The sequence below is a fragment of the Chaetodon auriga genome, chromosome 14 (assembly GCF_051107435.1).
Source record: "Chaetodon auriga isolate fChaAug3 chromosome 14, fChaAug3.hap1, whole genome shotgun sequence".
In the NCBI taxonomy this organism is placed as follows: Eukaryota; Metazoa; Chordata; class Actinopteri; order Chaetodontiformes; family Chaetodontidae; genus Chaetodon; species Chaetodon auriga.
This window is the reverse complement of record NC_135087.1, coordinates 14,080,126-14,103,231: the sequence shown is the minus strand read 5'-3', so window position 1 is coordinate 14,103,231 and position 23,106 is coordinate 14,080,126. Positions and strand designations below refer to the sequence as shown.

At 43.4% G+C, this 23,106-nt stretch overlaps 2 protein-coding genes across 6 annotated transcripts; one reads left to right on the top strand and one right to left on the bottom strand.

The window, feature by feature from the left end:
- The first annotated feature begins 105 nt into the window (after positions 1 to 105).
- Positions 106 to 1,988, top strand: erg28 (ergosterol biosynthesis 28 homolog). 2 transcript variants are annotated; one of them, XM_076748791.1, is made up of 5 exons: positions 106 to 248; positions 512 to 664; positions 1,162 to 1,252; positions 1,337 to 1,455; positions 1,577 to 1,988. In XM_076748791.1, exons 2-5 carry the CDS (start codon positions 532 to 534, stop codon positions 1,663 to 1,665), a joined length of 432 nt encoding a protein of 143 aa, XP_076604906.1. In that variant the 5' UTR covers positions 106 to 248; positions 512 to 531; the 3' UTR covers positions 1,666 to 1,988. The 2 variants fall into 2 exon arrangements, with proteins under 2 accessions (XP_076604906.1, XP_076604907.1); XM_076748792.1 differs by having other exon boundaries at positions 145 to 248; positions 527 to 664.
- On the bottom strand, positions 1,965 to 22,566 carry flvcr2a (FLVCR choline and putative heme transporter 2a). Of its 4 annotated transcripts, XM_076748785.1 has the most exons (12): positions 19,192 to 19,297; positions 15,599 to 16,280; positions 12,718 to 12,859; positions 11,148 to 11,288; positions 9,893 to 9,960; positions 9,451 to 9,554; positions 7,575 to 7,685; positions 6,854 to 6,959; positions 6,655 to 6,766; positions 6,080 to 6,144; positions 4,895 to 5,014; positions 1,965 to 3,798 (listed from the first exon to the last, which is right to left on the bottom strand). In XM_076748785.1, the coding sequence occupies exons 2-11, from the start codon at positions 16,223 to 16,225 to the stop codon at positions 4,940 to 4,942; spliced, it is 1,551 nt and encodes a 516-aa protein (XP_076604900.1). In that variant the 5' UTR covers positions 16,226 to 16,280; positions 19,192 to 19,297; the 3' UTR covers positions 1,965 to 3,798; positions 4,895 to 4,939. The 4 variants fall into 4 exon arrangements, with proteins under 4 accessions (XP_076604900.1, XP_076604901.1, XP_076604902.1 ...); XM_076748786.1 differs by lacking the exon at positions 4,895 to 5,014 and having other exon boundaries at positions 3,669 to 3,798; XM_076748787.1 differs by lacking the exons at positions 1,965 to 3,798; positions 15,599 to 16,280; positions 19,192 to 19,297 and adding exons at positions 21,560 to 22,209; positions 22,497 to 22,566 and having other exon boundaries at positions 4,452 to 5,014.
- Between the last annotated feature and the right edge of the window lie 540 nt (positions 22,567 to 23,106).

Sequence of the window (23,106 nt, the reverse complement as noted above, 5' to 3'; positions counted from 1 at the left end):
AGGTTAGCAAAAGAAATAGGCGGAACCCGAGGGCTCGTATGGACCAATCATAGGAATGGTACGACGGATGGAGCCATTTCTGAAGCTCTGTTATTGGTCAACCCCACAGTCCAAGATTGACAGCCGTACCATGGAGAATATATCACCATACTCGTTTGGCTTGAGTCCCACTTTATTGTTTCATGTCTAGTCTTCTCTCTTTTTCTCTCAGGGACATGTTGACAGTGTAGTTTGAGAGACGCAGTCAGGTAAATGTGCGCTCGACTCATGCTGCTTTTACCAGAATAGATTAGAATAAAATGCATTTCAGCCAGGTGCCAGTAGCGTTAGCCTGTTAGTTACTGCTGAATATCACTCACTTGCTAGCTGACTGACAGACAGACAGACAGCTTCCCTGCGGTGTGTTCGTCGGGTCTTTCCGTGTGTAACGGAGCCAGTCAGCTGCACTGGCGCTGGCCCTCAGTTTGAAGTAGTTTCTCCTGCATCAGACGGACTGACTTCTCTCTGACAGGTGCGTGTCAGACAGGAAAGATGAGCCGTTTTCTGAACGTCCTGCGGAGCTGGCTGCTGATGGTGTCCGTCATCGCGATGGGAAACACCGTGCAGAGTTTCAGAGATCACAGCTTTTTGTCAGAGAAGCTCTACACGGGCACACCTGAGTTTGGTGAGCAAACTAGCCAGATTATTCGATTTGTTACATTAACTGTTACATTAATGAGCAACTGTTTTGATAAGCCTTGAGTAATTTTTTCAGAAAAAAAGTCAAAATTCTGTGATTTCGGCTTATTAAATGTGAATATTTTCTGGTTTCTTTACTCCTCTATCACAGTAAACTGAATATCTTTGAGTTGTGGACAAAAAAGACATTTTAGGAAGTCCTCTTGGCTGCTGATCGACAACAACTAATCCATTAATTGAGAAAATAATCAACAGATAATGAAAATAATGGTTAGTTGCAACCCTAAAACTAGGTTTGACTGACACAACTTCATGTGTGCAGCAGCTTGACACCATTAAATATCATATTTCAGTAACAGCAGTTCATATTCAGTCGTCTTCAGTCTTCAATATTCGACCACATCTACCTTTTCTGATTCTCTGTTAATAACACAGAATGTACAGATGTTGTATCATGACATGTCTTTTGTCCCACGTCCTCAGTGAATGGTCTCCAAGCTCGAACATTTGGTATCTGGACGTTGCTGTCCTCGATCATTCGCTGCGCCTGTGCCATTGATATCCAGAACAGAACGTAAGAGAGCTTTCCACCTGCTGCACCTTGTTTCTGTCTGCAGTCTTCATATGTCCTCACCGTGTGTCTCACTGCCTCCCGCAGGCTGTATCATATCACCTTATGGACGTTTGTGTTGGCGCTGGGCCACTTTCTGTCTGAAGCTTTCATCTACAAAACGGCACCTCTGACCATCGGGGTCATGGCACCTCTCATTGTGGCAAGTGAGTGGAGGCTGAGGGGAAATCTGTTTACGCTGTCTGTCAAATTATCACATTTTAGGTTTTAAAAGGTTTTAAACCATCTTTTAAAAACCTGTGATGGCATCTCCGTGTGTTTTTCTAGGTTTCTCCATCATCGGGATGCTGATTGGATTCCAGTGTCTTCCAGAATCACAAGAGGAAGTCGGGGCACGGCAGAAGAAGCGAAACTGAATCCCGGCGGTTTGATTTCCCTCCGGTCCATTGAACCCACCTCCACAGTGACCAGCGTGTGTGCTGGTCCCAGCAGACACTGGTGGACTGGTCCCAGTGTGCTTGTTGCCTTGAAGAACATGAGATCTGGATTTAAAATAAGTTCGTATTGTAACACTTCCTACAGACGACAGACATCTCTTTGTGGCTGTATTTGTTGTTTTTAAACTGATATTTTAGGTGAAACATGTCATAAACTCGTGGTTTCGTCTGCAGTATCGCTGAGTGAAATGATGACAGAAATAATCCAGGACAGATTTCATTTGGAATGTTGATTGTTTTATTTCATCACTATACTTTTTATTTTTTAAAGCTCATAATATACCAAAGAACTCAGATGACTATTCAGTATAAAACTATGCTCTTCATTACAAAGTATCACAATCAAGAATATCAGAAATTATTCTCGATGTTTGTTCTGTGCTGTGAAAAGTTTGGACACCCTTTGAATTCATGCACAACTTTTTGTCCTATCAAACCTTTTAAAAATGACATTTTTGATGTTGTCCTCTTAAGTAATAAGCAAATAATGTGTTTTTATAAACTTCAAATGAAAAATAAGTTGTGAGGCAGCGTGTTTGCTCGGGTGCAACTGTGTTTTTTTTTTACAGTATTTTTGAGAAATATTGAATCTGTTGCTCAGATATCTGGGTTGAAGTGAGACCTATTTAGCATTGTTTTCTGCTAATTCTGGCTCTTTATCTCTGGTTTAGGATGGATTCAAATGCAGAAAAACATGAGCTCACTGCTATATCAGGCATTAAAGGTGCAAATGAATTCTCATGTTCTCCTTTTTATATCCACACAGTGACACTGCTGCCCAGTTAGACAGGGGACAAAGCAATGTAATATATTGATTTACTTCATTTTCATATCAATTTAGTGGAAAAAGGAAACACTACACCGTGAATACAGCCTAGAAAAAAGTTGACTACAATAAAAATGAATTCATAGAATACAAAATGGAGAAGAAAACATAGGAGTGTAGAAATGTTTTCACAGCACTGTAAAACGTCCCACAAATGCCACTGAAAGAATGACGAGCACCTCTCAAAATCACAAAATCATGAAATCTTAAAATCACCAGACAGCCAGCCACAACATGTCAAGTAAAACCCAAAACTGGTCACACAGCATGAGCTACATCTCAGATTTAAAGTTAAGAGTTCGATGCATAAAAACCTTCTTGTGCAAAATGTTAACTGCAGTATCAGCATCATCCATCCATCGTGTTTTGTGCTGCTCTCGCATGTTGATCTAAATATGTCGTGTTACAGTAAAACAAGGACAAAACTGACCTTCCAAAGTGTACTCAGATGCACAGCATCAATCGTATTTACAATCAGCAGGATTCAGAAGTAACACTTCCATGTGAGCCTGAAGGGCAGGCAGAGATGATAAAGCCCTGCTGAAGAAGGAAAACGTGTTTAACGTGCTTATTCTGGAAACAGGACACTCCTAATGAGCTCCTTCAGCAATGTAAAGACAGTTCAGTTACACACAACATTGGCCCAATATTAGGAACTACTGACAGTTTAAATATTGCTGAACAGACGCACAGAACACTACAATGACACGAATCAGAGGGGGACGGTAAAAGCTTCAGAAACAGTTCAGTTAAAAGTTCATTTCACTCAGAGAGTGTCGTGATGTTGGCGTCGTGATTTTGGCGTCATGATGTTGGCGGCTGCACTGCACTGACAAGACGTGTGAAATGCCTCCAATGGATAAAATTCTGCTTTTGTAAAAACCACTGAGGTTCCAAGTGCTTTCCCCTTGTGCATGATTGACTTGTGCTTGCTTTGGGTTGAGCTAAGTTGCACTTGGGGCATTAGTGTGGATCTGGTGTCCATGCAGTACATCATGTTGTCCAGTGCGTCAAACAGCAGGTGTGCTGGTTCTCACTCCAGCCATCGCGGCTCACAGAGGGCTGCTCAGTGTGATCACACACTGCACGCATGTTAATGCATGTCTGTGCTTCAGTTTTTATCTGTACACGGTGTCTTTGACAGAGCGAGTCTGTCCTCCTTATAACTTCCTCTCCTTCAGGATTTCAGCTGGAGAGACGCTTCCTTCCAGATCAGCTGTCATTTTCTGCAGAGGACGAGGACAGGCAACAATTACAATCACTTTGTCCAACAAATGAGTACAAGTGGGAGTTTTCTGAATGAAAAAAGACAAATTCTTAAGTCATGAAAGCCTTCAGGAAGACAACAGGACATTAACATTCAAATTATTAATTTAGCATTAAAAAACTCTTTCACCTTTTGCATCAAATCAATATAATCAAAAATGTCTGTGCTCATCAGACTGTCAGTTATTCACTAATGTCAAATGATCAATTTGCTTTACAAAGTTGATTAAAGCAAAAAACTATAAAACCCCAAATACAGTGAAACAACAACAACAAAAAACAAATGTTAGAAATCTGTTTTTACTTCAATATTAAATTGAAATCCCAGGAGGATCCAGAGCACCAGCTGGTGATCCTGTTACATTTAAGAGCTGATTGTGAAGTGGAATAAAATGTACAGCAGGTCCATAGAAATAACCTCAAGTACAATCCAGATTGCAAAAAACATTGGACAATGTGTACGACATAAATAAAACAGAAAGCCAGAATTTTCCTTTTTGACATAAACTCAACTGAAAACAGACATCTGCTTATTCTGAATTTGATGCAGCAACATGTTACAAACAAGTTGGGACAGGAGCAACTAAAGACACCAAAAACACCTGTTTGGAACATTCCACAGGTAAACAGGTTCATTGGTAACGGGTGATAGAATCATGATTGGGTATGAAAGGAGCATCCTGGAAAGGCTCAGTCTTTCACAAGCGAGGATGGAGAGAGGTTCACCACTCTGTGAACACATGACTGTATACTGTTTGCAAATGACTGCATTCTGTTTTTATTTATGCTTTACACAGAGTCCCAACTTACCAGTCACGCTTCTATTAAGAATAAATGAAACCTTCTATTTATGCAGATTGAAAAAACAATGTGGTTTGTAACAATTTGTTACCGTTTTAATTGAATGTTCTGGAAGATTAATTGGGAAAAAAGGTTTGTTTAATGTCGTACTCTCTTGTCAGAGAGTGTGTGTGTGTGTGTGTGTGTGTGTGTGTGTGTGTGTGTGTGTTTGCGTGCTGTGCTGGTGTTGAAGCTTCAGAGTGTGTGTGCCCCTACCTTAGCAGGTGTGCATTTTGGTTTTAATAAGGTTGTGGGTTTTTGTCAAGACTGCCGATGCCAGGGGCCCCTGCACGCCGTGGCCCCGTAGTCCTGCACCGACGACATGGAGTCTGCAGGCTGGAACGATAGCTTGGGTGTCACACCTCTGGGGGGCCCACAGGGGCCACCTCATCCTCTACCATGTCCTCTGTACCACACCAACACCATAAGGCTGCCCCCGGTTAAACCCTGCACATCCAACTAACAGTGCGGCCTGCGCTCTAACCCAGTGACCACACTCACAGCCTTTAGTGAGGAGAATATGGTGTGTGGTCAGCTTGCAGTAAATCATGCTAAATACTACGTAACTTTAATAAAAATGTATTTGTTTAGCATTATTCATTTAGATTTGTCTTAAATTTATTCATCTATTACAACTAATTTCCAGTTAGTGTGCCAGTTTACCGGAGCTTTCCATTTTAGCCGCATTTATATTGTTAGAATTGGAATATTATGAGCAGAGAGAGGACGAGCAAAGACAGTAAAAAAGGTCCCAAGCTTGTCTTAAACAAGACAATGAGTGAGCAGCAGAAGACACGCAATGAGGTGAGATTTTGGTCAAAAAGCATTCGCTGTTAAAAACTCAAAGGTGATTCTGAGCAGCTGGAGACCACAGGTGATATGATACACATGTGAACAATAGACCAGAAAGATGCCCTTATTTTTGGTGATGTGCATCCTAGATTCACTCAGTAACTTAAACCTGATTTTTATCCATAAACAATGGATTGTGGTGTGTTATTTCCACATCATTACAGAGATTACTGATCTGTTTGACAGCTGCCAACTGCCCCATATGAAAATGTAATAAAGTACTTCTTTGTTAAAGTTAAAACAAAATTTGAATTTCAGAGCAAAAGATGGTAAACATGCTGTTAAGGCAAGTTGGAGAGCTGTCAGACAAAGCAGAATTGTGCTTTCTGCAAACAGCGTTTGAGAGTAGAGGATGTTTTTGGTGAATTTAGAGAGAAAGTTTCCAGCAGTGCAGCAGTGCAACCCCTGCATTCACCAGTGTGCATGCCTGCAGCAGTGTGAGGACAGCGCATTCAGCCCGGAGCCGGGGCGGCATCCAACACATTCCTTCTCCACACGTATGTGAAGATCCCGCCTCAGACTTCATGCAACGCATGCAGATGTACTTACACTCACTGTCTGCACCTCAGCCTGCAGGTTGGCCTTCTGCCGCCGGAGGTCGGACTTGATGAATCCTGTGACGAACACAGAGGAGAGGGAAAGGCTTAGTTTGAGATTAGAGGTGGATGCTGTATCATGATGGCAAGAAAAAGGGCAAAATGTGGAGAACATGTGTTCATTTAGCTGACTTAAAAGTAGCAGTTAAATGTATCTCAGTTTGAAATAGAAAAACAGGGACGACACAGACAGCATTACGTCACAATTTCAGGATCTTTAAAACTAGTTAAGTTCCGTAGGAAAATGATGAAAAAAGAGCTCTGCATTTTCATTGAATTATGCCTTTCAGACTTTCATACAGAGTGTGTCATCACTCAGCCACTAGGGGGCAACCTTTTCCTACCAAAGATACCGTGCATGTGCAACTTCAGGACTGTACACAATGTTAACAGTTGTGCCCTGCCTCTAAAGCACACAACGTGTTTAAGTTCCTTTGAATTTCACATGCATGTATGTCAGCACACCAGTTCAGTGTTGTTTTACAGGAGATGTGTGTTCAAGAAACAGATGAGAGATGAATGTCTTACCTGTCATCACTGTTCCTATCAGCAGAAAGATACTCAGGAAGATGTTCCCCGCTAAAGTGCCCCAATTATCAATAATCTTTCCTTGGGAGATGGTGAAAATAATTCCAAATATCTGTAATGAGATTTCAAAAAAATAATAATTTATATCTGATATGTTTAGCCTGTATTTTCACAGCTAACCGCGCTGACATATACTGACCTGAGCTGAACAGTTAAGCAGTCCTGATGAGGTTCCCTCTGATTCTGGATAGGTGAGCTCTACTGCAAACTCAAAGCCCAGAGGGAGATATCCTGTCATGAAGAATCTGCAGACAGACAGACACCGAAGGTCAAAATTAATGGCCGCAACAAATTCGTGCGATATGCAGTCGTTTTCGTTCCGGCGACGAACAGAAAACAGCTCCACGGATTTAAAAGTAGGGCAAGTGTAAATTGCTGAATAATACATCCTGTCTGGGTTTCAGGAATGAAACTCATACAAAGGAATTGCTATGGAAACCAGCTATGGGCATAATCAGCTTACCATAAATAGCAATAATTGTAAGGACAAGGCACAAGCACTGGGGAAATGGAGGAGTGTTGATTTTGCTTTGAGAGAATGGCAAAGAAACAGGAACATGAACTACATACAGCTTCACCACAACATTTTCAGGAATTACTGGCAAAACCCGAGACCTGCGCACGTCAAATTCGACAGATTCAAAGGGAGTCTAAAGGCAGTGTTATCAGACATCTTCTCCTCACCAGTTTTAAAGAGAACCACAGCTTCATCTGTCCCAGTCTCTCTTAACATCAGCATCTAATCACTTCAGAAAATCCTGACATGAATGCATCATTTTATCCAGAAAGGCCTTCCTGGCAGAAGCCTTGACTGTGATGTTTAGGACCTCTGTGGCCTTTGCTCTGGACTGGTTACCTACCCTAAAATTCCAGCTGTGAGAAACACCACCCACAGGTGACCCAGGTTGAGGGTGAAGGCGTAGACCAGCATCCCAATCAGAGAGAGGAGATACACGACCAGTGTGGTTTGTCTGAGGAGACGGCAGACGAACATTAATCACGAGGTTCAGAAAGCTCGCTGACAATACGATCAAACGTCACACACATTCACACACAGAACACCTTGTTTGTGGGCTCATACTTAAAGATTACTGTGGCTCTAAAGGCTCCTATTTAATCTGATTTGAATTTTACATTAATGTTTAAGAAGCCTCGTGACAAGGCTCATGTTTGCTGCATGCCCGCCAAAGCTGATCGGAACAAAGCAATCCTCCAATATCAGAAAGGCTTTCTGTACATACGTGCAAAAGCTCCCGATAATCATCCAGCTTTACAATAAATTCTGATGATAATACACATAAAAATATCTTTATGAGCAAATTTAATGTATGTAAGCAAAGGCAATTCCCAACTTTAGTGTTATGAGGACTGGCGGTCACATGATGCACAACGCCTTTATACTGTGTATAGATCCAAGTTACATTTGAAAGAAAAATTCATTCAGATCATTTGGTCTCCAAGAAATTCATTACAAGAAGCTAAGACTCATCTGTACAACCAGCAGGGTGGGACTGGGAGCAATGGGACTGTCTAATATGCTCTTCTCCTCCACATTAAACATGCATCATTCCATGCCCATGCATTAAAGACGTACGACGCATATGTCCTCATTCAACCACTGCAAGAGATAAAAGGTATTTCTATAATCATCTAAAGGACCAATACTTTTAAAAACATTTTGTGTCGCAGCAGGGATCTTTTTCCAGATGGATGTCTCCCTTGAAATAAAATTCCTCCCTGGATTCCTCAGCGAAAACAATATTGCTGAGTCACTGAAGACCCCTCGTCATGACCCAGGCCATCTGCACAAACAGGCTTACTCTGGTGAAGCTGTCTCTCGTACAACCACGCGTAAAATATTGCTGCAAAATATTTTTGTTAATATAACATAGTCCTCCGACTCTCTCCCACATGGGACAATAGTGAGAGGGTCGGCGGCGTAAATCTGGGCCTGACTGCTTTGACAGCGAAGCATCCTGACGGCATGTGCGGAATCTGAGGAGCGCAGATTTTTTCCCAGTCATAATAGTTTGCATGCCAGATCACTGAAGGCAGCGCACCAATCATTGAACACTCAGAAAACTGCTGAAAATAAGTGGTTATTTTGTGAAAAGTATTGACATGCTTGATGGAAAAAAAAACAGCAGCATCAAAAATCAGACACTAATCGGATATTTTCGCTGTCAAGACTGAATTATTAGTATTTTCCACGTCTAATGGAGTGTCACGACGCCCGAGCTGCGACCTGGGAGGACCAGCTGAGTATAGCCTGTCAGATCAGATCAGCACAGAGGGACATCAGATATAAAACTCAGTTGTGCTGGATTCTCACTCGTGCCTTCTTCGAACAAAAGCTTCGATTCCCTTGGACGTCTCACTGTGAATGGGGTGATTTAAAAGACATCCATGCAAAGAGCCCATGTTTTAAAGCCCGGCTAACACTGCTGCAACCGACAGAGACTGTTGACCCAGAAGACGCTGGAGTACTTCCTTTCAGAGGTCATGTTGAGTTTCATAGCTCCACTCGAAGCACATAAAGCTACAATATGACATTTTTGACATGCTACAGTGTGCACCTATGGATAGCATTAACAGTTTGGTCCAGACTGAAGCATTTCAGTAACTATTTGACGGATTGCCCTGATTGCTACAGAGTTTTAGTTTCTTCTCAATGCGTGGAAGCACCGCTTTAGCTCAGTCTGCCACCGTTTTTGCTCTTTTATAGAAATATCTTACTTGTATGTTTTGGTCTTGTCCAGCCAAATGCCACATAAGAGGGACCCCACCATGCCAGCCGTGACAATGGTCAGACCAATCCTCCCAGCATTCACTTCTTCACCCTGAGAGGGAAAACATTGACATTTCTGGTTTTCCAGACAACACAAGACATCTGTGACATTTTGCACCCTGCAGTTATCTTGTCCTGGAAGCTGGGCCATAACAATCTGAGTCTCAGAGCCCAGTTATCTGTGTCAGGGTCACTTCCTTGGCAGCTTTTTAGTTGTCAGTGTCAAAGAAAGCCATACAACCGTCTACATGCTGGGCTGTGAGGAGAGGAGGTAAGAAAGGAAGGAAGAAACAAAGAAAGAAACGCAGACAGTGAAATAAAAGCTGATCTGCTTGGAACCAAAGCACATCAGGCAGTAGCATGTTTTAGAGCAGACAGGCTGGGACTTACGGGATAGTGTTCGATGATCATCCGATTCAAGAGTGTGGAAACAGCATAGAAGCAGCCAACGTTCAGCCCTGCAGACAACAAGCAGAAAACTATTTCTGAGGAGAGCTGCGGGGAAAGGAAAAGGTCCACATGGGACCTCATGCTTCCAGACAACCTCACACATCAAGTCCATAGTCGCCGTCAGACTTTGCCACTGCGTGAATAAAATGACTTAAGTCAAGTTCATTTTAGTTTATAGTGGAGCACCTGTCAACCGGTACCTTGTGGTGTATACAATCTTTCAAGTCAAAAAAGGTCCTTAAAAATCCCCATTATTCAGACATGTAAAGGGTACACATTGACAGACTAACAAATTTTAACATTCTTCCCTCAGTCAATCATTAACATTAAATAATGACCTTTGAGCAAAAAAAAAAGACTTCTCAAGCGACCTTAGTTACTTTTCACCTCAATACTGCGACAACATCCCAGCCTGGAGAGGCGATAAAAGAAAGACGTGGAGCGTGGGACGACCTGCGTGTCACAGTGAGCTAATCAAAACATTATGTCACCGCAGCATGTGAAGACACAGACCTGACTCAGACACCTCTGCTATCTTTATAACGTCATCTCATGTGACCTTCTGATGTGGCGTGCTAAAGCGTGTCTTTTTTTGGAGAGTATTACATTATTGAAGTCACGTAAGGAACTTTGATGCAGGTGAAAAGCTGTGACATGAGAGATTTCCCTGTAAAGGTCCTCTAAACCTTGTTGTAATACTTGTTATAGTAGATAATAGTACTGAAACTATCAGCCTAAGTTAAGCTAAGATAAGTGACAGGAAATGAATGAGCAACAACTGTGATGTTTGATTAATCGCTATTCATCACAATTAAGGAAAAATGCTGAACATTTGCTAGTTCTGCCTCCTCAAATGTGACGTATTCCTGCTTTTCTGTTTAGGACCACTGGGACTGAAATATCTCTGTATTTTTTTGGATTGCTGATCAGACAAAACAGGCAATTTAAGACACAATCTTGGGGCTCTTGAAACTGTTACATAGCCAAAACTATTAGATGAATGAATAAATAACAGATTAATCATTAGCGGCATTAACTACCCTACATAAACAGTGGAGAATCAATAGCCAAGTGGTTGAAGCTGTAAATGAAACACCTCACGGCCTGCTCTTCCAGACGAGGTGTCATTACATAAAGGTGTCCTGTTGAACTAGTCTGTTTGTGGAACATGCTGAAGCAATAAGAAGAGACCCACCATAGCTGACTACCAGGAGCATGAAGGGCTTGTTGCCCAGCAGCCTCTTGATGGAAGCCGTGTACGAGTACTCGTCAGGGGGGATGCTCCTGGCCTGAGCCTGGGCCTGCGTGGGAGGGATCTCTGGTCTCTCCTGAAACACTGCAAAGCAAACACGCATTGGTTCAGGAGGTGACTTGTGTGTTAGGACATAAAACTTTTACAACTTGAGACAGAAAACCAGTCCTTAAGTTATTGAGCTTGTTGTGATAGCGGATTGTGTGTTCTCTGATCAGCCTGTGAGGGCGGTGATGGGGGGTAACAGCCCAGTGTGACGCTGGAGGTCATACTGACAGGAGGAGGAGGACCAGTGGAACCATAACAAATGTGTGTGTGTGTGTGTGTGTGTGTGTGTGTCTGTGTGTGAGACATTGTACACAACAACAAGGCAGAGCTCCTCTGCAGATAAGATAACTCAGTCTCCAAAGCGTTAGCACTATCTGTATCTGTGCTGTTGTTCAGCCAGCTAATTATCTGTGTGACATACCTGTCATCAACAAGCCAACAGGACAAGTTAGCTAAACAAACACTAATCAATGTCAATAATCTACTTCTCTTTCCTTGGTTTCATTTGTTAGCTTTGTGTTAATGCCTATTTTCTTGGTCTTTTCTGTTATTATACAGTATAAGTATGTTATTTTTGGAGGGACACATAGAATAGCATTGTCACTGAACAGACTCATGCCATATACTACATACTAAAGTCTAATGCCCGTCCTTTGATTGGCTCTTACATCTGACCTGATATAATCAATTTTGTCGCCCCACCCTTGCTACACAAACTCAAGTTAAAGTGGCAGCAGGCTAACTTGGCCCAGACTGGATGAAGTAAAATGTAATCAACCAAGAATTTGTCTCTGTGCCAGTCGTCATCTCCCAGACAAAAACAAGACCTGTGGTGAAGCTTCGCCGTGTTTCTCTGACTGTCAGCGAGTTTCAGTCCTTTCGTGGAGGTGAAAGGAGGATGTAAGAGAGCTGAGGGGAAAGATGATTTCATAAAACACTTCCATGACTCCCTGCTTGTATTTCACATCCTGTCCGAACACATCTCATCAAAAGGTGCACAATTACAGCAATTACCGCTGCTGCTCGTCTAGCGAGCTGCAATGCTGTTGAGTTTTCGGTAGAGAGCACATCTGAGGGGGACTCAGCTCTCCACCAGCGCTGCCTGAGGAGCCCAACATGCAGACAGGAAGCTCTACCATTTAAACATGAATGAAAGTGTGTGTCAAACAATCAACTTCAGTGCTGCAAAAATCCCTCTAGAGAATCATTTGTGTTCTCGTCTAAAAATATTTCAATGGCAAGTAAAAAACATGAAATCCTGTCGGCATTACTGTGAGGGGCAAAAGAAGAGAGGTGAGGTAACAGAGCTGTCACACCACTGCAAAGCACAAACTGTCACCATGACTCTGCTTTCTAAAATTCACAGCCATGACTGTGGGAGTTACATGACATTGAAAGGGCCTTGCAGTGGGCTCGACAGCCCCTACCCACTCCTGGAGCCCGTGGATGTGAATAATCATCTTACCGATGACCACGAGGATGAAGATGAGGGTGGCCACTCCCGCGCTGATGTAGAACATGATTCTGATGTGGTACGCCAGCTCATTCATATCATCCACGTTAGGCACGAGGATGGGCGGGACCAGGAACCCAATGGCAATACCCATCTGTAGGTTAGAGGCACCAAATTAAAAAATTATGCTGCGCCTCTGGCTGACGACCACACACACATACACACACACACACATACACACACACATGCACGCACACATGCATGCACGCAGCTACAGCCAGTGCACATCATTAAAGGGGGAAGCAATTATTATAAAAGAGGAAAAAGGTTGGAATAAAGAAAAAAAGCTGACAGAAAAGGGAAAGTATACGTTTTCGTCTCACTCTGCCTTGAAATGAAGTTCACGTCTGACTGACATTTGCCTGTCTGACATTTGCGTGAGTGATGGGTACCCACTGTTCTGAACACATCAGCAATAAATGCTTATTCAAAATCGTCAAAGAGGAGGTGTTAAAGGACATTTTGGGAAATATGCAGATTCATGCACACTTTTGTTGTGTACATATGAAGGTGGAGCCAGGAGATGGTTAGCCTAGCTTAGCATAAAGACTGTAAAACAGGGCCTGGCTCCTTCCAAATCCAACAAAATGTGTCCATGTGCACCTCTAAACCTCACTAACTAACACGTGTTGTTTTTTTCTGTGCAAAAACTGAAATGTAAAAACTTAAATTGACCGCTTTCTGCAGGGTTATGTGCCGGGTTATTTCTAGGTTAGGAGCAGTTTCCAGTTTCAGACCTCGTGAGTTCACCGCTCCCTTTAGAGGCCACCATGATTTATTTATATTTATCTGCACCTGTTACCCTCTGCAGCATACAGACACGCTTCAAACGCTGCTCTATTGATGTTGCATACATGTACGTAACATAAGCGACAGGAACAATTATTAACTTACCTTGTGGTCATTTTGTTTGAGAAGGCTTTATAGGATATTGACAGCAGCCTATAAAGGATCCCTACAGCACAGTGACTGGAGAGTGATCTCTGTTTAATGACTTAAATCTGAAGCAAAGAGAAGACACTGTATCCCTATTTTTTGGACAAGTAGAGAAAATCTTGATAATTTGTCAAAAATGCAAAACAGGCTTATTCTCAACTGGTGCAAATTGAGGATTGAGATACTTTTGGCACACAAGCTGTTGATCTGTTTGATCTTCAAAGCATGGCAGGCCTTTATGGAAATCTTACCTACTTTTTACTTCATGTGAACTATTTCTACACGTCCAAGGGGATATGTGAACTGCTTCAACCTAAAAACTTGGAAGTATCAGGTTTAGGGGCCGGAGCAAAGAAATAAAGTCGTGGTGAGCAAGTAAACATCAACAACAATGTGTCCTTTCATCTTCAGCGGCGGGGAGCGGGACTTAAGCACAAAACAAGAACATGCGCGACAATGACCGGCATGCAGTGTTTGGTCTACGGCAGGTGAGAGAGGACAAACTTCAATTGAAGGAAAAACTGCTTCAGAGGCTGAGGAGCATCAGAGGGTTTGATGGTATATGTTTATGTACAGATTGCGGCGCGATCACAATGCATTCATATCACCTTATGCATAACAACTGCTATGCCTGTTCAGTCTCCATTGTTGATGTTTTTATTGGCTTGTAGGAAAGAATAATGCCCTTTGGAAATGACTGGAAACATTTAAAACCATGTCACTCTACTGCGAAACTTCTCAATTCATCACCTCTAAGTGAAAATTGTGATCTTCTTCTGTGGAGACGTGAACCATGGCATGCAGAGCTTTTTCCATGACCTCAAGCTTCAGATCACCCGACAAGTTTAACACATTTTCAAGCATTTCCAGAGTGAGACTGAGGCTAAACGACCACGTACGGCCTCCCCAGCAGCCCCCACAAGCTTGCCATGAGCACAGCGATCTCACTGAACATTCAATTTACCCCAAGCCTGGGAGCTTTTTCAGAAGCAGACGGTTCAAGCGGTGGAAGTCACCTGCCATCCCCTGCTATTTCCCCTGGCTGGGAGGAACAAACCACGCACACACACACATAAACATAATGGATATCAATCACCTTGAACGTGTTAACCAGCATTTGCCTTTTTCTTTTGTGAGATATCTGTTTCGTCTACCTTCCAGTTTGGTTCAGTCTTCATGACACACCTGTTTCTTCTGCACACTGTGAGTGAGTGTGTGAGGAAAATCACACACAGGTGGAAGTGGTGGATGTTTTATCATCTATGAGCTTGATTTGGCACTTCTTTCTAGCAATTTTCTGTCTGGTTTGTGCTCAAATTGAGTTAATTAGCATAACATTTCCTAAGAATAAATATCTTGTTAACAGAAAGACAAGGCTTTTAGTACATTTAGAGAAAGTTATGAAGATATCCCAAAGAAAAAACCCTGTTGAAAATCCCAGGGGTATTTGAAAAATAACCTAGAGCTAATACTTTCACAGCTGACTTTAAAAAATCCTCTTTATCCCTCAACTTTCTCAATTACCACACGCCATCATAGGCATGGGAGAAATCCTGAGGTCAGTTTAACAGAAGTGAAACTATGTAAGCATGCATTGAGTGCTTGGTTCTGCAGGTTAACATGCATCGCTCAGCTAAGATGCTTTCGCAAGCTGAAGCCATAAGTTTTCTCCACCGGCGGAGAGTGTGTGCCCCGCTTCGTTAAACCTGCTGACTCAAGCAGAAGGTTGGAAACAGAATTCATCAGATATACTGCAAAGAGTGTTAAAGATGACAGAGCTCTGTTTCAAGCCAAGCACACACACGTGCAGGTCTCTAAGCACCAGTCTGAGAAGTTTATAACACCATACGCACTCTGCTTAAGACATTCTGAGTCCAACAGGTAAACAGAGACACACCTGGTTTCCCAGAACGCCAATGGAACAAGCGGTGGACACCTCCTGCTGCCCAAACCACAGGGACGCAAGCCTGGATGGGATGCCCAGGATATAAACGGTGGCCACCGAACACACAAACTGGCCCAAGAAGGTCATGGCAAACATGTCGGGCTCGGCCGTGCTTGTCTTGACCCAGGCCCCGATGCAGTTGAAGGCTGAGCCCACCACCACCACGTCCCTTATGCCCCGGTTTTCGAGCAGCCACGTGACAGGCAGGATGAGGGGGATGTAGGTGAGGAAATAGATCATGGAGAGCCAGTCGATGGCCAGGCTGTTGATGCTGTAGAAGCGCATGAAGATGTTGCTGATGATGCTGTATTGCAGCCACATGAAGGCGTTGCTCATGGAGTAGGCACTGAAGATGAACAGCATCACCCACCGCCGCTTGTACAGCTTGGTCTCCATCAGTGGGAAGAAGGGTGCGGCGTCCTGTGCTGAAGTCTCCAGTGTGTCGTTGCTATCTTCCAGAAGCAGCTGATGGTTGTATTCTCCCACACTGGTTCTTTTTCTTGTCGGGGACCGACCATCGCCTCTGGCCTCGCCAAGGCCATCCGTCCACTCTTGAGAGAATTCATCCTGAGAACTCATGTTGCTCCCACTGAAATGCTTCCCTTTCACTTCAGGCTTCTGCGGCACTTAACAGCTGGAGGGAAGAGCAAACATTTCTCCTTGTGTGTGCGCCCTCTTTACACCGCAGCAGTTTACCTGACTCGCCCCTCCCACCCAGCAGGTATTTCCTACATGCTGATCATAAACGAGCTCGCCTGCAGTGCGTAAAGTGGAGATTACTGCTTATTAGTGCTTCTGATTTAGCAGAGGTGGCTCTGGGGTGCAGTCTAAATATAATGAGCTGTGTTGGGAAGCTCTGGTCACAGTTGCATACCTGACTGATTCTGGTGTTTAACACCTCTTCAGTCATGTGATGGCTTTCTTTTGTGAGTTTTACTTCTCGTTTCGAACTCCTCCTTCCAACTCAGACAAGAGCATCAACTTGCGCTTGACAGCAGGCAATGAGTGTGAACTTAAGGATGGATGGCTGAAGAGAGCAACTGGATTTTATTGCTTAAGTTAGGCACATGACACACACATGCACAGATGTACACAGAGGAGCTAAAGTCCACCGAGGGTGAACGAAAACTGCAAGTTCATCAGAATTCAGACAATCTATTAAACTGGAACGGATGCATAACAAACAACTCCTGCACGCCATCCTCTACACTTGCAATCAGACAAATGTATTAGTAACAACGTTTCAGTGCACAGACCTTCACCAGGTTATCTTGGTGTGAACTGAAACACTGTTACTAATAAATCTGGAGGTTTTTTTTGCTCTGTTTTGTCGACCCATAGTCTTCTCCTATGGACCTGCACATCTATAGGAGTGCAAAAGTTTAGCCCCATTGCTATTTGAAGCATGAATCTACTGCCTCAGATGTTTGTGCTTGACAAACATACAATGAAAAGCCTGATCGTATAGCTATAGTACTTGTAGCCTCATGCAAACAAGTGGAAATATAGACCTAAATTTGCAGCAAAGTGAACATATCATGCTGTCTCAACAATATATGAGAATAAATCTTGAAAGATTAAGTATATTAAACCTCTGGGAGTACCTCTTCTACAGGATAAAATAAGTTCAAAACTTGTGTCCACATGCTGTGGCCATGGGGAGGAAGTACACCTCTGTGCTCAAACACAAGACGATGGTGTCCCACTGTTAGAACACTGGTTATTAACGTGTTTGTGGTTCATAAATTGGATTTACTAATGCCCAATCACTTTATATTACATCATCTGTCTTAAGCGCTAGTCTACTGGCAAACCTGAAGCTGGTTAAGAAAAAAAATGGTGACGGTTTTTGTTATGTTGACTTTTTAATCAACGCACAGCGCTGATCAGAGTAGGAATTGAAGCCCTCCTTTTACATTTTGCTCAAATTTCGGGGGACAAAAACAAGTGACTGTACAAATGAACATGTAAGCACGTGCTTAAGCACTAGTTGATTAAGAATTAATTTGACAGCCAAGTGCTAACTCGAGCTTCAAAGCCGCTCTGGTTTGCCTATTGCCGAGTGAGACTGCATGAGTGCAGCACATTAATTAGTTGACTTCTTGTAAAATACAGTTAATGTCCTGTGCATGTCATATTGTTCTCAACAACACATGAGGACACATCAGTGTTATGACATGATCAGGTGAGGTCAGCTAAGGCAGAGAGGTGCTGAGCAATACAATGATTTGGCCATTTAGAGGAGTTTGGACTCACATATGCTCATATGAATGCAGACACTTTGCTATAAATGTCTGACTTGTAACGCTTGAATGACAAACTGTGCGCAGGCCTCGACTGTTTCAAGCAGCCGCGCCGTGAAAGAGAAGATGATGAAGAACTGAGTGACTGACGGGACATGACACGATGAGGTATCGACTGACACACGGCCCGTCAAGGTGCTGGAGGTTGACAGGATGGTGTGGCGTTCTGCTGCTAAATGCTGGGTTTACAGTCATCAATCATAGTGGAAACTGGGGCTTTTACTCGGAGATGTATCTCTCAGTGGAGGGTTATCACTGCGGTGGGATTTGGATGATCAGTCATTTTCAAACTTGCTTATTCACCGATCAATGATTCATTTCATGTTGGGTTATTCAGTGTTGCGCCACTTTTTACAGAGAATGAATCTATCATGTCCCAACTGAGTGGTCCTGACAACATTTTCATGAGAATTAGCTGTAACAATAAGTTGATTCACTGATTGGTCGATCAACAGAAAACTATTCTGCTAATGAGCATCCAGTTTCACCGACCTATTCAAATCTATCACCTGGGTATTGATTAGAAAGTGTTATATTAGGCTCTAAAGTATGTAGTTTGAAAAGTAAAGTGGTGGAAAGTGTTCGATAACAACGTCTCAGAGCTCCTCTTCATCTCTCACGATGAAGGACTGAATGGCCTTTCACAGAAATGCTCCTGACAGTCGTGCCTGTGTCTTGAGCGGGCTGGAAATTTCCGATGGCGGTGCTGTAGTGCCCCTGCCGTCTCCAGCCTCCACCTACACCACCTCTGCCCGCATGGAGCAAAGCCATGAATGGAAGGAGGAGTGAATGGAAGAAACGAAGAAGATTGCGAAACATCTATCGTGATACTGAATCTGCAGCCCCAGACGCACTTCGGCGAACTTCTCGTGCGTCTTTAAAGGAACAGAAATCAATATGAAATCAAAGCACGATAATCTATCGGTGTTGAAACAGCTCCTGGAGGGAACTGGGGTTGTTTGGCCGAGACTGCGCATTCGCCTTCTCTCCATTAAAAAAAAACAGCGTAATAAAACGCTTAATCACAACCGATAACGCGACCGTAAAACAATCCAGCCTCCTACTACTTCACATTAAAACACTATTCGTAATATCCTCAATAAACTGCCTCACGGCCATGTTAGGCTTCCTGGAAGTGACGAGAACACAACAAACACACAAAACCCGGCAGGGTATTAACCTGAGAAAACACTGGCGCAGAAGTGGACCAAAGGAAGTGAAAGAGCGGACAGTTGATCGTACCTGGAGCCCGGCTGCACAGACGCATGCCGGCCTGCTGCCCCGCGCGCACCCCTCCGGCTGAAGATGGCGAAGCTGCGCATGTCACCTCCCGTTCGGTGCCTTTGCCTCCCTCAAAGCAAATAACGCTCCAGAGCGACTGGAGGCAATGTTACATCAATGCATCTGAGGTTGGTTTAAGAAAAAATATTTAAAAAAGTGTGTATTTAGCCTGTACCGCAAACTGTTAGTCAGTGTTAAAGTGTCAGGAGGTGTACAAGCACTGAGTGCCAATTAAGGTTTCTCATTTACACACGCACATGAACACACAATAACACCTGAATGAGCTTATGAAATGCAACACTTTGTTGAAATGAAAGCAGTTGTGGTCAACCGTTTTGGTTTGTGACTCCTCACTGAAAAGCAGTGTCCAGTTGGGCCCATTATTAAGCATCAAACACGTCTGAGTTGTTTGCAGTAACACCAAAGAGAGATGTCCCATCTGAACTCCTCAGATGGTTTCATTTAAATAAAGCTTTGAGGCCCAAAGGGGAAAAATGACCCAATACTTCACAAACATAAGAAAGGATTAGAGAAAAATGACAAATGAATGCAAATTCACATATGCACTGCTACCCTGAATTTTTCCCAACATGACCCAGACGAACTGTATGTGTGAGTGTAAATGTCTGGATCTGACACTACCCGCCAGCTGCCTGGGAAAAAGCCTGTGTAACATCTGATGGAAGCCACGTGTGAATAGAGGGAGTTCACGAGTGGGCGTCTTGATGATATTGCAAGGAGTGTAGCTGCTTCGTACTCTTTCCTGCTTGCTTCTATATATATTGCTTTCCACTCTTTCAGTCATCATCGCAGATCAGTGCTCCTCCTCGCCCCTGCACGCTCTACCCAGAAGCCACCACTCACCTACACCAAATGGAGTATTTCCAGTAGGTGAGAGCACATCTGACACGGACAACCTCCTGATATGTGCGGACCCGATTCTCCAGACACTTTCTGACGCTCACATGAGGAAGCGGCTAGATTTTTCTTATGACCCTTTGGAGGGTCCTGACCCCTAGGTTGGGAACCACTAGAGTAAACAACTTATATTGATAGAAAGAAGTTAAAAGTAGCTCCACCTCAACCAGCTACAACAATAGAGTCCTATAACGACTGGTGTATGAGTATAAATATATTCATCACTCAGGCCATTTTACAGTGCATGTTGCTGTTAATACTTACTTCCTTTTATTTTAAGAGTGATTCTTCCAGCACTGAAGCGTTTGCTTACAGGCTGAGGATGAAGAATGCCTCAAGAAATCCATTCATTATAGTCCAACAAATAATAATAATCTATGAACCCTGATAAAGTTTTTAAAGGTATGCAGATAAGCTTGAACACATCAGCACACACACGCACACACACACAGGCTCTCTACATGTCTGGCTACACAGACAAAAAGTCTCAGACTCACACTGAGACTCACACTGTTTGCACTGTTTGCACCAAGTTGAAAGGATTTTTACCAGGATGTGTTGGTGTTGGTGTCAGCGTTGTTTGATACTGGATGTTCGGTGGTTCTATCATCCTGTGTGCTTAGTCTTTCTTTAGCAAACATGTATTCCATAACACGGTGAAGGGTGACACAAGCAAAGATATGCAAATGTGAAAAGAAATATGATGGCTAGAGTGTAGATCAGAGGTGAATAAAGACTGCATCGGTAGTCCATCACTCACACTTTAGTCCAGGATCACTAACGGCAAGTTTTCTGTCACTGTTTGGTTGGTTTTGGTCCACGGACCTCCCAGGATCTTTTCCAGGAATCCCTTTGGTAACCATGCAAACTAAAGGACTTCATGAATAGTTTTTCATTCAGGTGAGAAGCACAAATAACTGACTGGGTCAGAGCAAAGGGGCTGACTGGCCCCCAAACACCACAGATTCATGACATTATTTGTTTTTCTTTATTTGCTTGTTTGCAAATTTGTTTGAGAAACTGCAGCAGTGATGTGCACCATTATCTTATCTTGTCGAAAGGAATAATAATTTTTAAAAAATCTAGCTTTAACCCATTTGTATATTAGCTGATATCATGCTCACATTATTGCATTTAATCACATTCTTAATTTGTGGCTAGTACTGTTCAAGATCAGTAGTACCGGTTGGTTTCTGTGTCCTGTGGACATGGATGGAGGGATCAGGGTGGGTCAGCTGGTGCCCAACAGAAAACATTTGCCCCGGGTCCCCTAAAACGTTAATCCAGCCATGGGTCTCAGTCTACTTACTAATGTAATTAAACGTGTCAATTAAATGATATATCAAATGATACAGAATACAGAGGTCTGTTACGGTGACTCTTTTATTGAGGTCATAAGAGATCAGCTCACCTGATTCCCAAAAACTCCAATGGAGCAGGCGGTGGAAACCTCATCCGCGCCGAACCACACAGACGCCAGGCGGGAGGGCATCCCCAGGAGGAAGACCTGCGCAAGGGAACTTAAACCCTGCCCAATTACGGTCACCCAGAACAGGTCGGGTTGGGCACTGGCCACCTTGGTCCACGTCCCGGCGCAGTTGAGCGCGTTGGCCAGCAGAGCTGTGACCCGCAGCCCTTTCTTATCCAGGATCCAGGTGACCGGGAAGACGAAGGGGATGTAGGTGAGCATGTAGATCATGGACAGCCAGTCTACAGCGAACGCCTCCACGTTGTAGAACTTCATGATGATGTTGCTGATGATGCCGTACTGGATCCATTGGTACGCGTTGCTCAGGGAGTAGGAGCTGAACAAGAACACGATGGCCCAGCGCCGCTTGTACAAACGCGTCGTGGCCGCGGAGCCGCTGTCACCGTTTGGGATGGTGCTGCATTCAATTGTCTCCGCGGTATGTGGAGCCTCAGTCCCCAAACGCGGACCATCCTTCGCATCCTGCGCGCTCCTGCCCTGCGAGGCCCGCGTATTATCTCCCATGTTCTGCTTCAGCTGAAAAGAGCGCACTTGGAAGAGAGACGGCAGCAGAGGTCACCTCCGTAAAATGTCTTAAAACCAGAAAATAATGATCAGTTTTGGTGCATGTGTGGTCTAAAAATCATTCAGTTGTCAGGAATATTGCTTTCCCTGCTCTTCAGGACTGAGATAACTTCAAACTTATCAAGTGTCGACTTGATTCCAAATGACTGAGCTGCTCCCCAGAAGTTCACTTAATATTTGAGCTGACTGAGAAATCCCCTTTATTACGGACACTGGGTACAAACTGACCCGACTTTTACTCCACCCAGCTGCTGAGATAAGAAATGACAGTGACAGTAAAGTAGGACACACCTACCAGTCAGTCAAAACAGAGCAGAGACTCTCATAGAGACTCCTGCTATCTGTGGTCCCACAGTTTGTCCTCTTTCAGCTTCATCTCCTACTGCAACATTGCAGATTGTCAGTATGCCACAACCGGTTTCTAGTCAATAATACTCTCCGAATTTATTATAAGGTTGCCTTGACTTCTCTATTTTCCTTTAACTTCTCTTGCCTTAGTCTTGCATTTGTTAATCTGCAGGTTAAATCCCTCCTGGTTTGAACAATGAGGGCCTTGTTGCGCTCGCTGTTGGTACTACTTAACTGCTTGTTTTTTTCTTACAAGATTAAATGTGGATTAAATGTCAAATCTTGAGTCAAGAAAAATGTGCTTGCACTGCACTATTGGTCCGCTTTTGATTAAAACTACAACACAAAAGGCATGTGATTAGTTTGAAGACTTACTGCAGAATTACACGTCAAGTGAGAGGAAAGAGGTTAACATGAAAAGTATGATTTCACCTTTAAGACACTTACGGTCTAATTTGATCATCTTTTGCACTAACAGAATCATTTGTTACACTCTGCTGAAACAAAAAGCTCTCCCTCTGCTCCCATGTCATCCCTGAACTCATAACATTTAGCCA

Bases quoted from the DNA above. Each gene is read 5' to 3' on its own strand.
- erg28 (XM_076748791.1), top strand. From the start codon at position 532: ATGAGCCGTTTTCTGAACGTCCTGCGGAGCTGGCTGCTGATGGTGTCC. The intron at 665-1,161 runs GTGAGCAAACTA...CCACGTCCTCAG, and splicing joins CACGGGCACACCTGAGTTTG to TGAATGGTCTCCAAGCTCGA. The intron at 1,253-1,336 runs GTAAGAGAGCTT...TGCCTCCCGCAG, and splicing joins ATTGATATCCAGAACAGAAC to GCTGTATCATATCACCTTAT.
- flvcr2a (XM_076748785.1), bottom strand. From the start codon at position 16,225: ATGAGTTCTCAGGATGAATTCTCTCAAGAGTGGACGGATGGCCTTGGC. The intron at 12,860-15,598 runs GTGTGTCTCTGT...TCTAACCTACAG, and splicing joins TTGGCGTTCTGGGAAACCAG to ATGGGTATTGCCATTGGGTT. The intron at 5,015-6,079 runs GTAAGTACATCT...CTATCGTTCCAG, and splicing joins CTGAGGTGCAGACAGTGAGT to CCTGCAGACTCCATGTCGTC.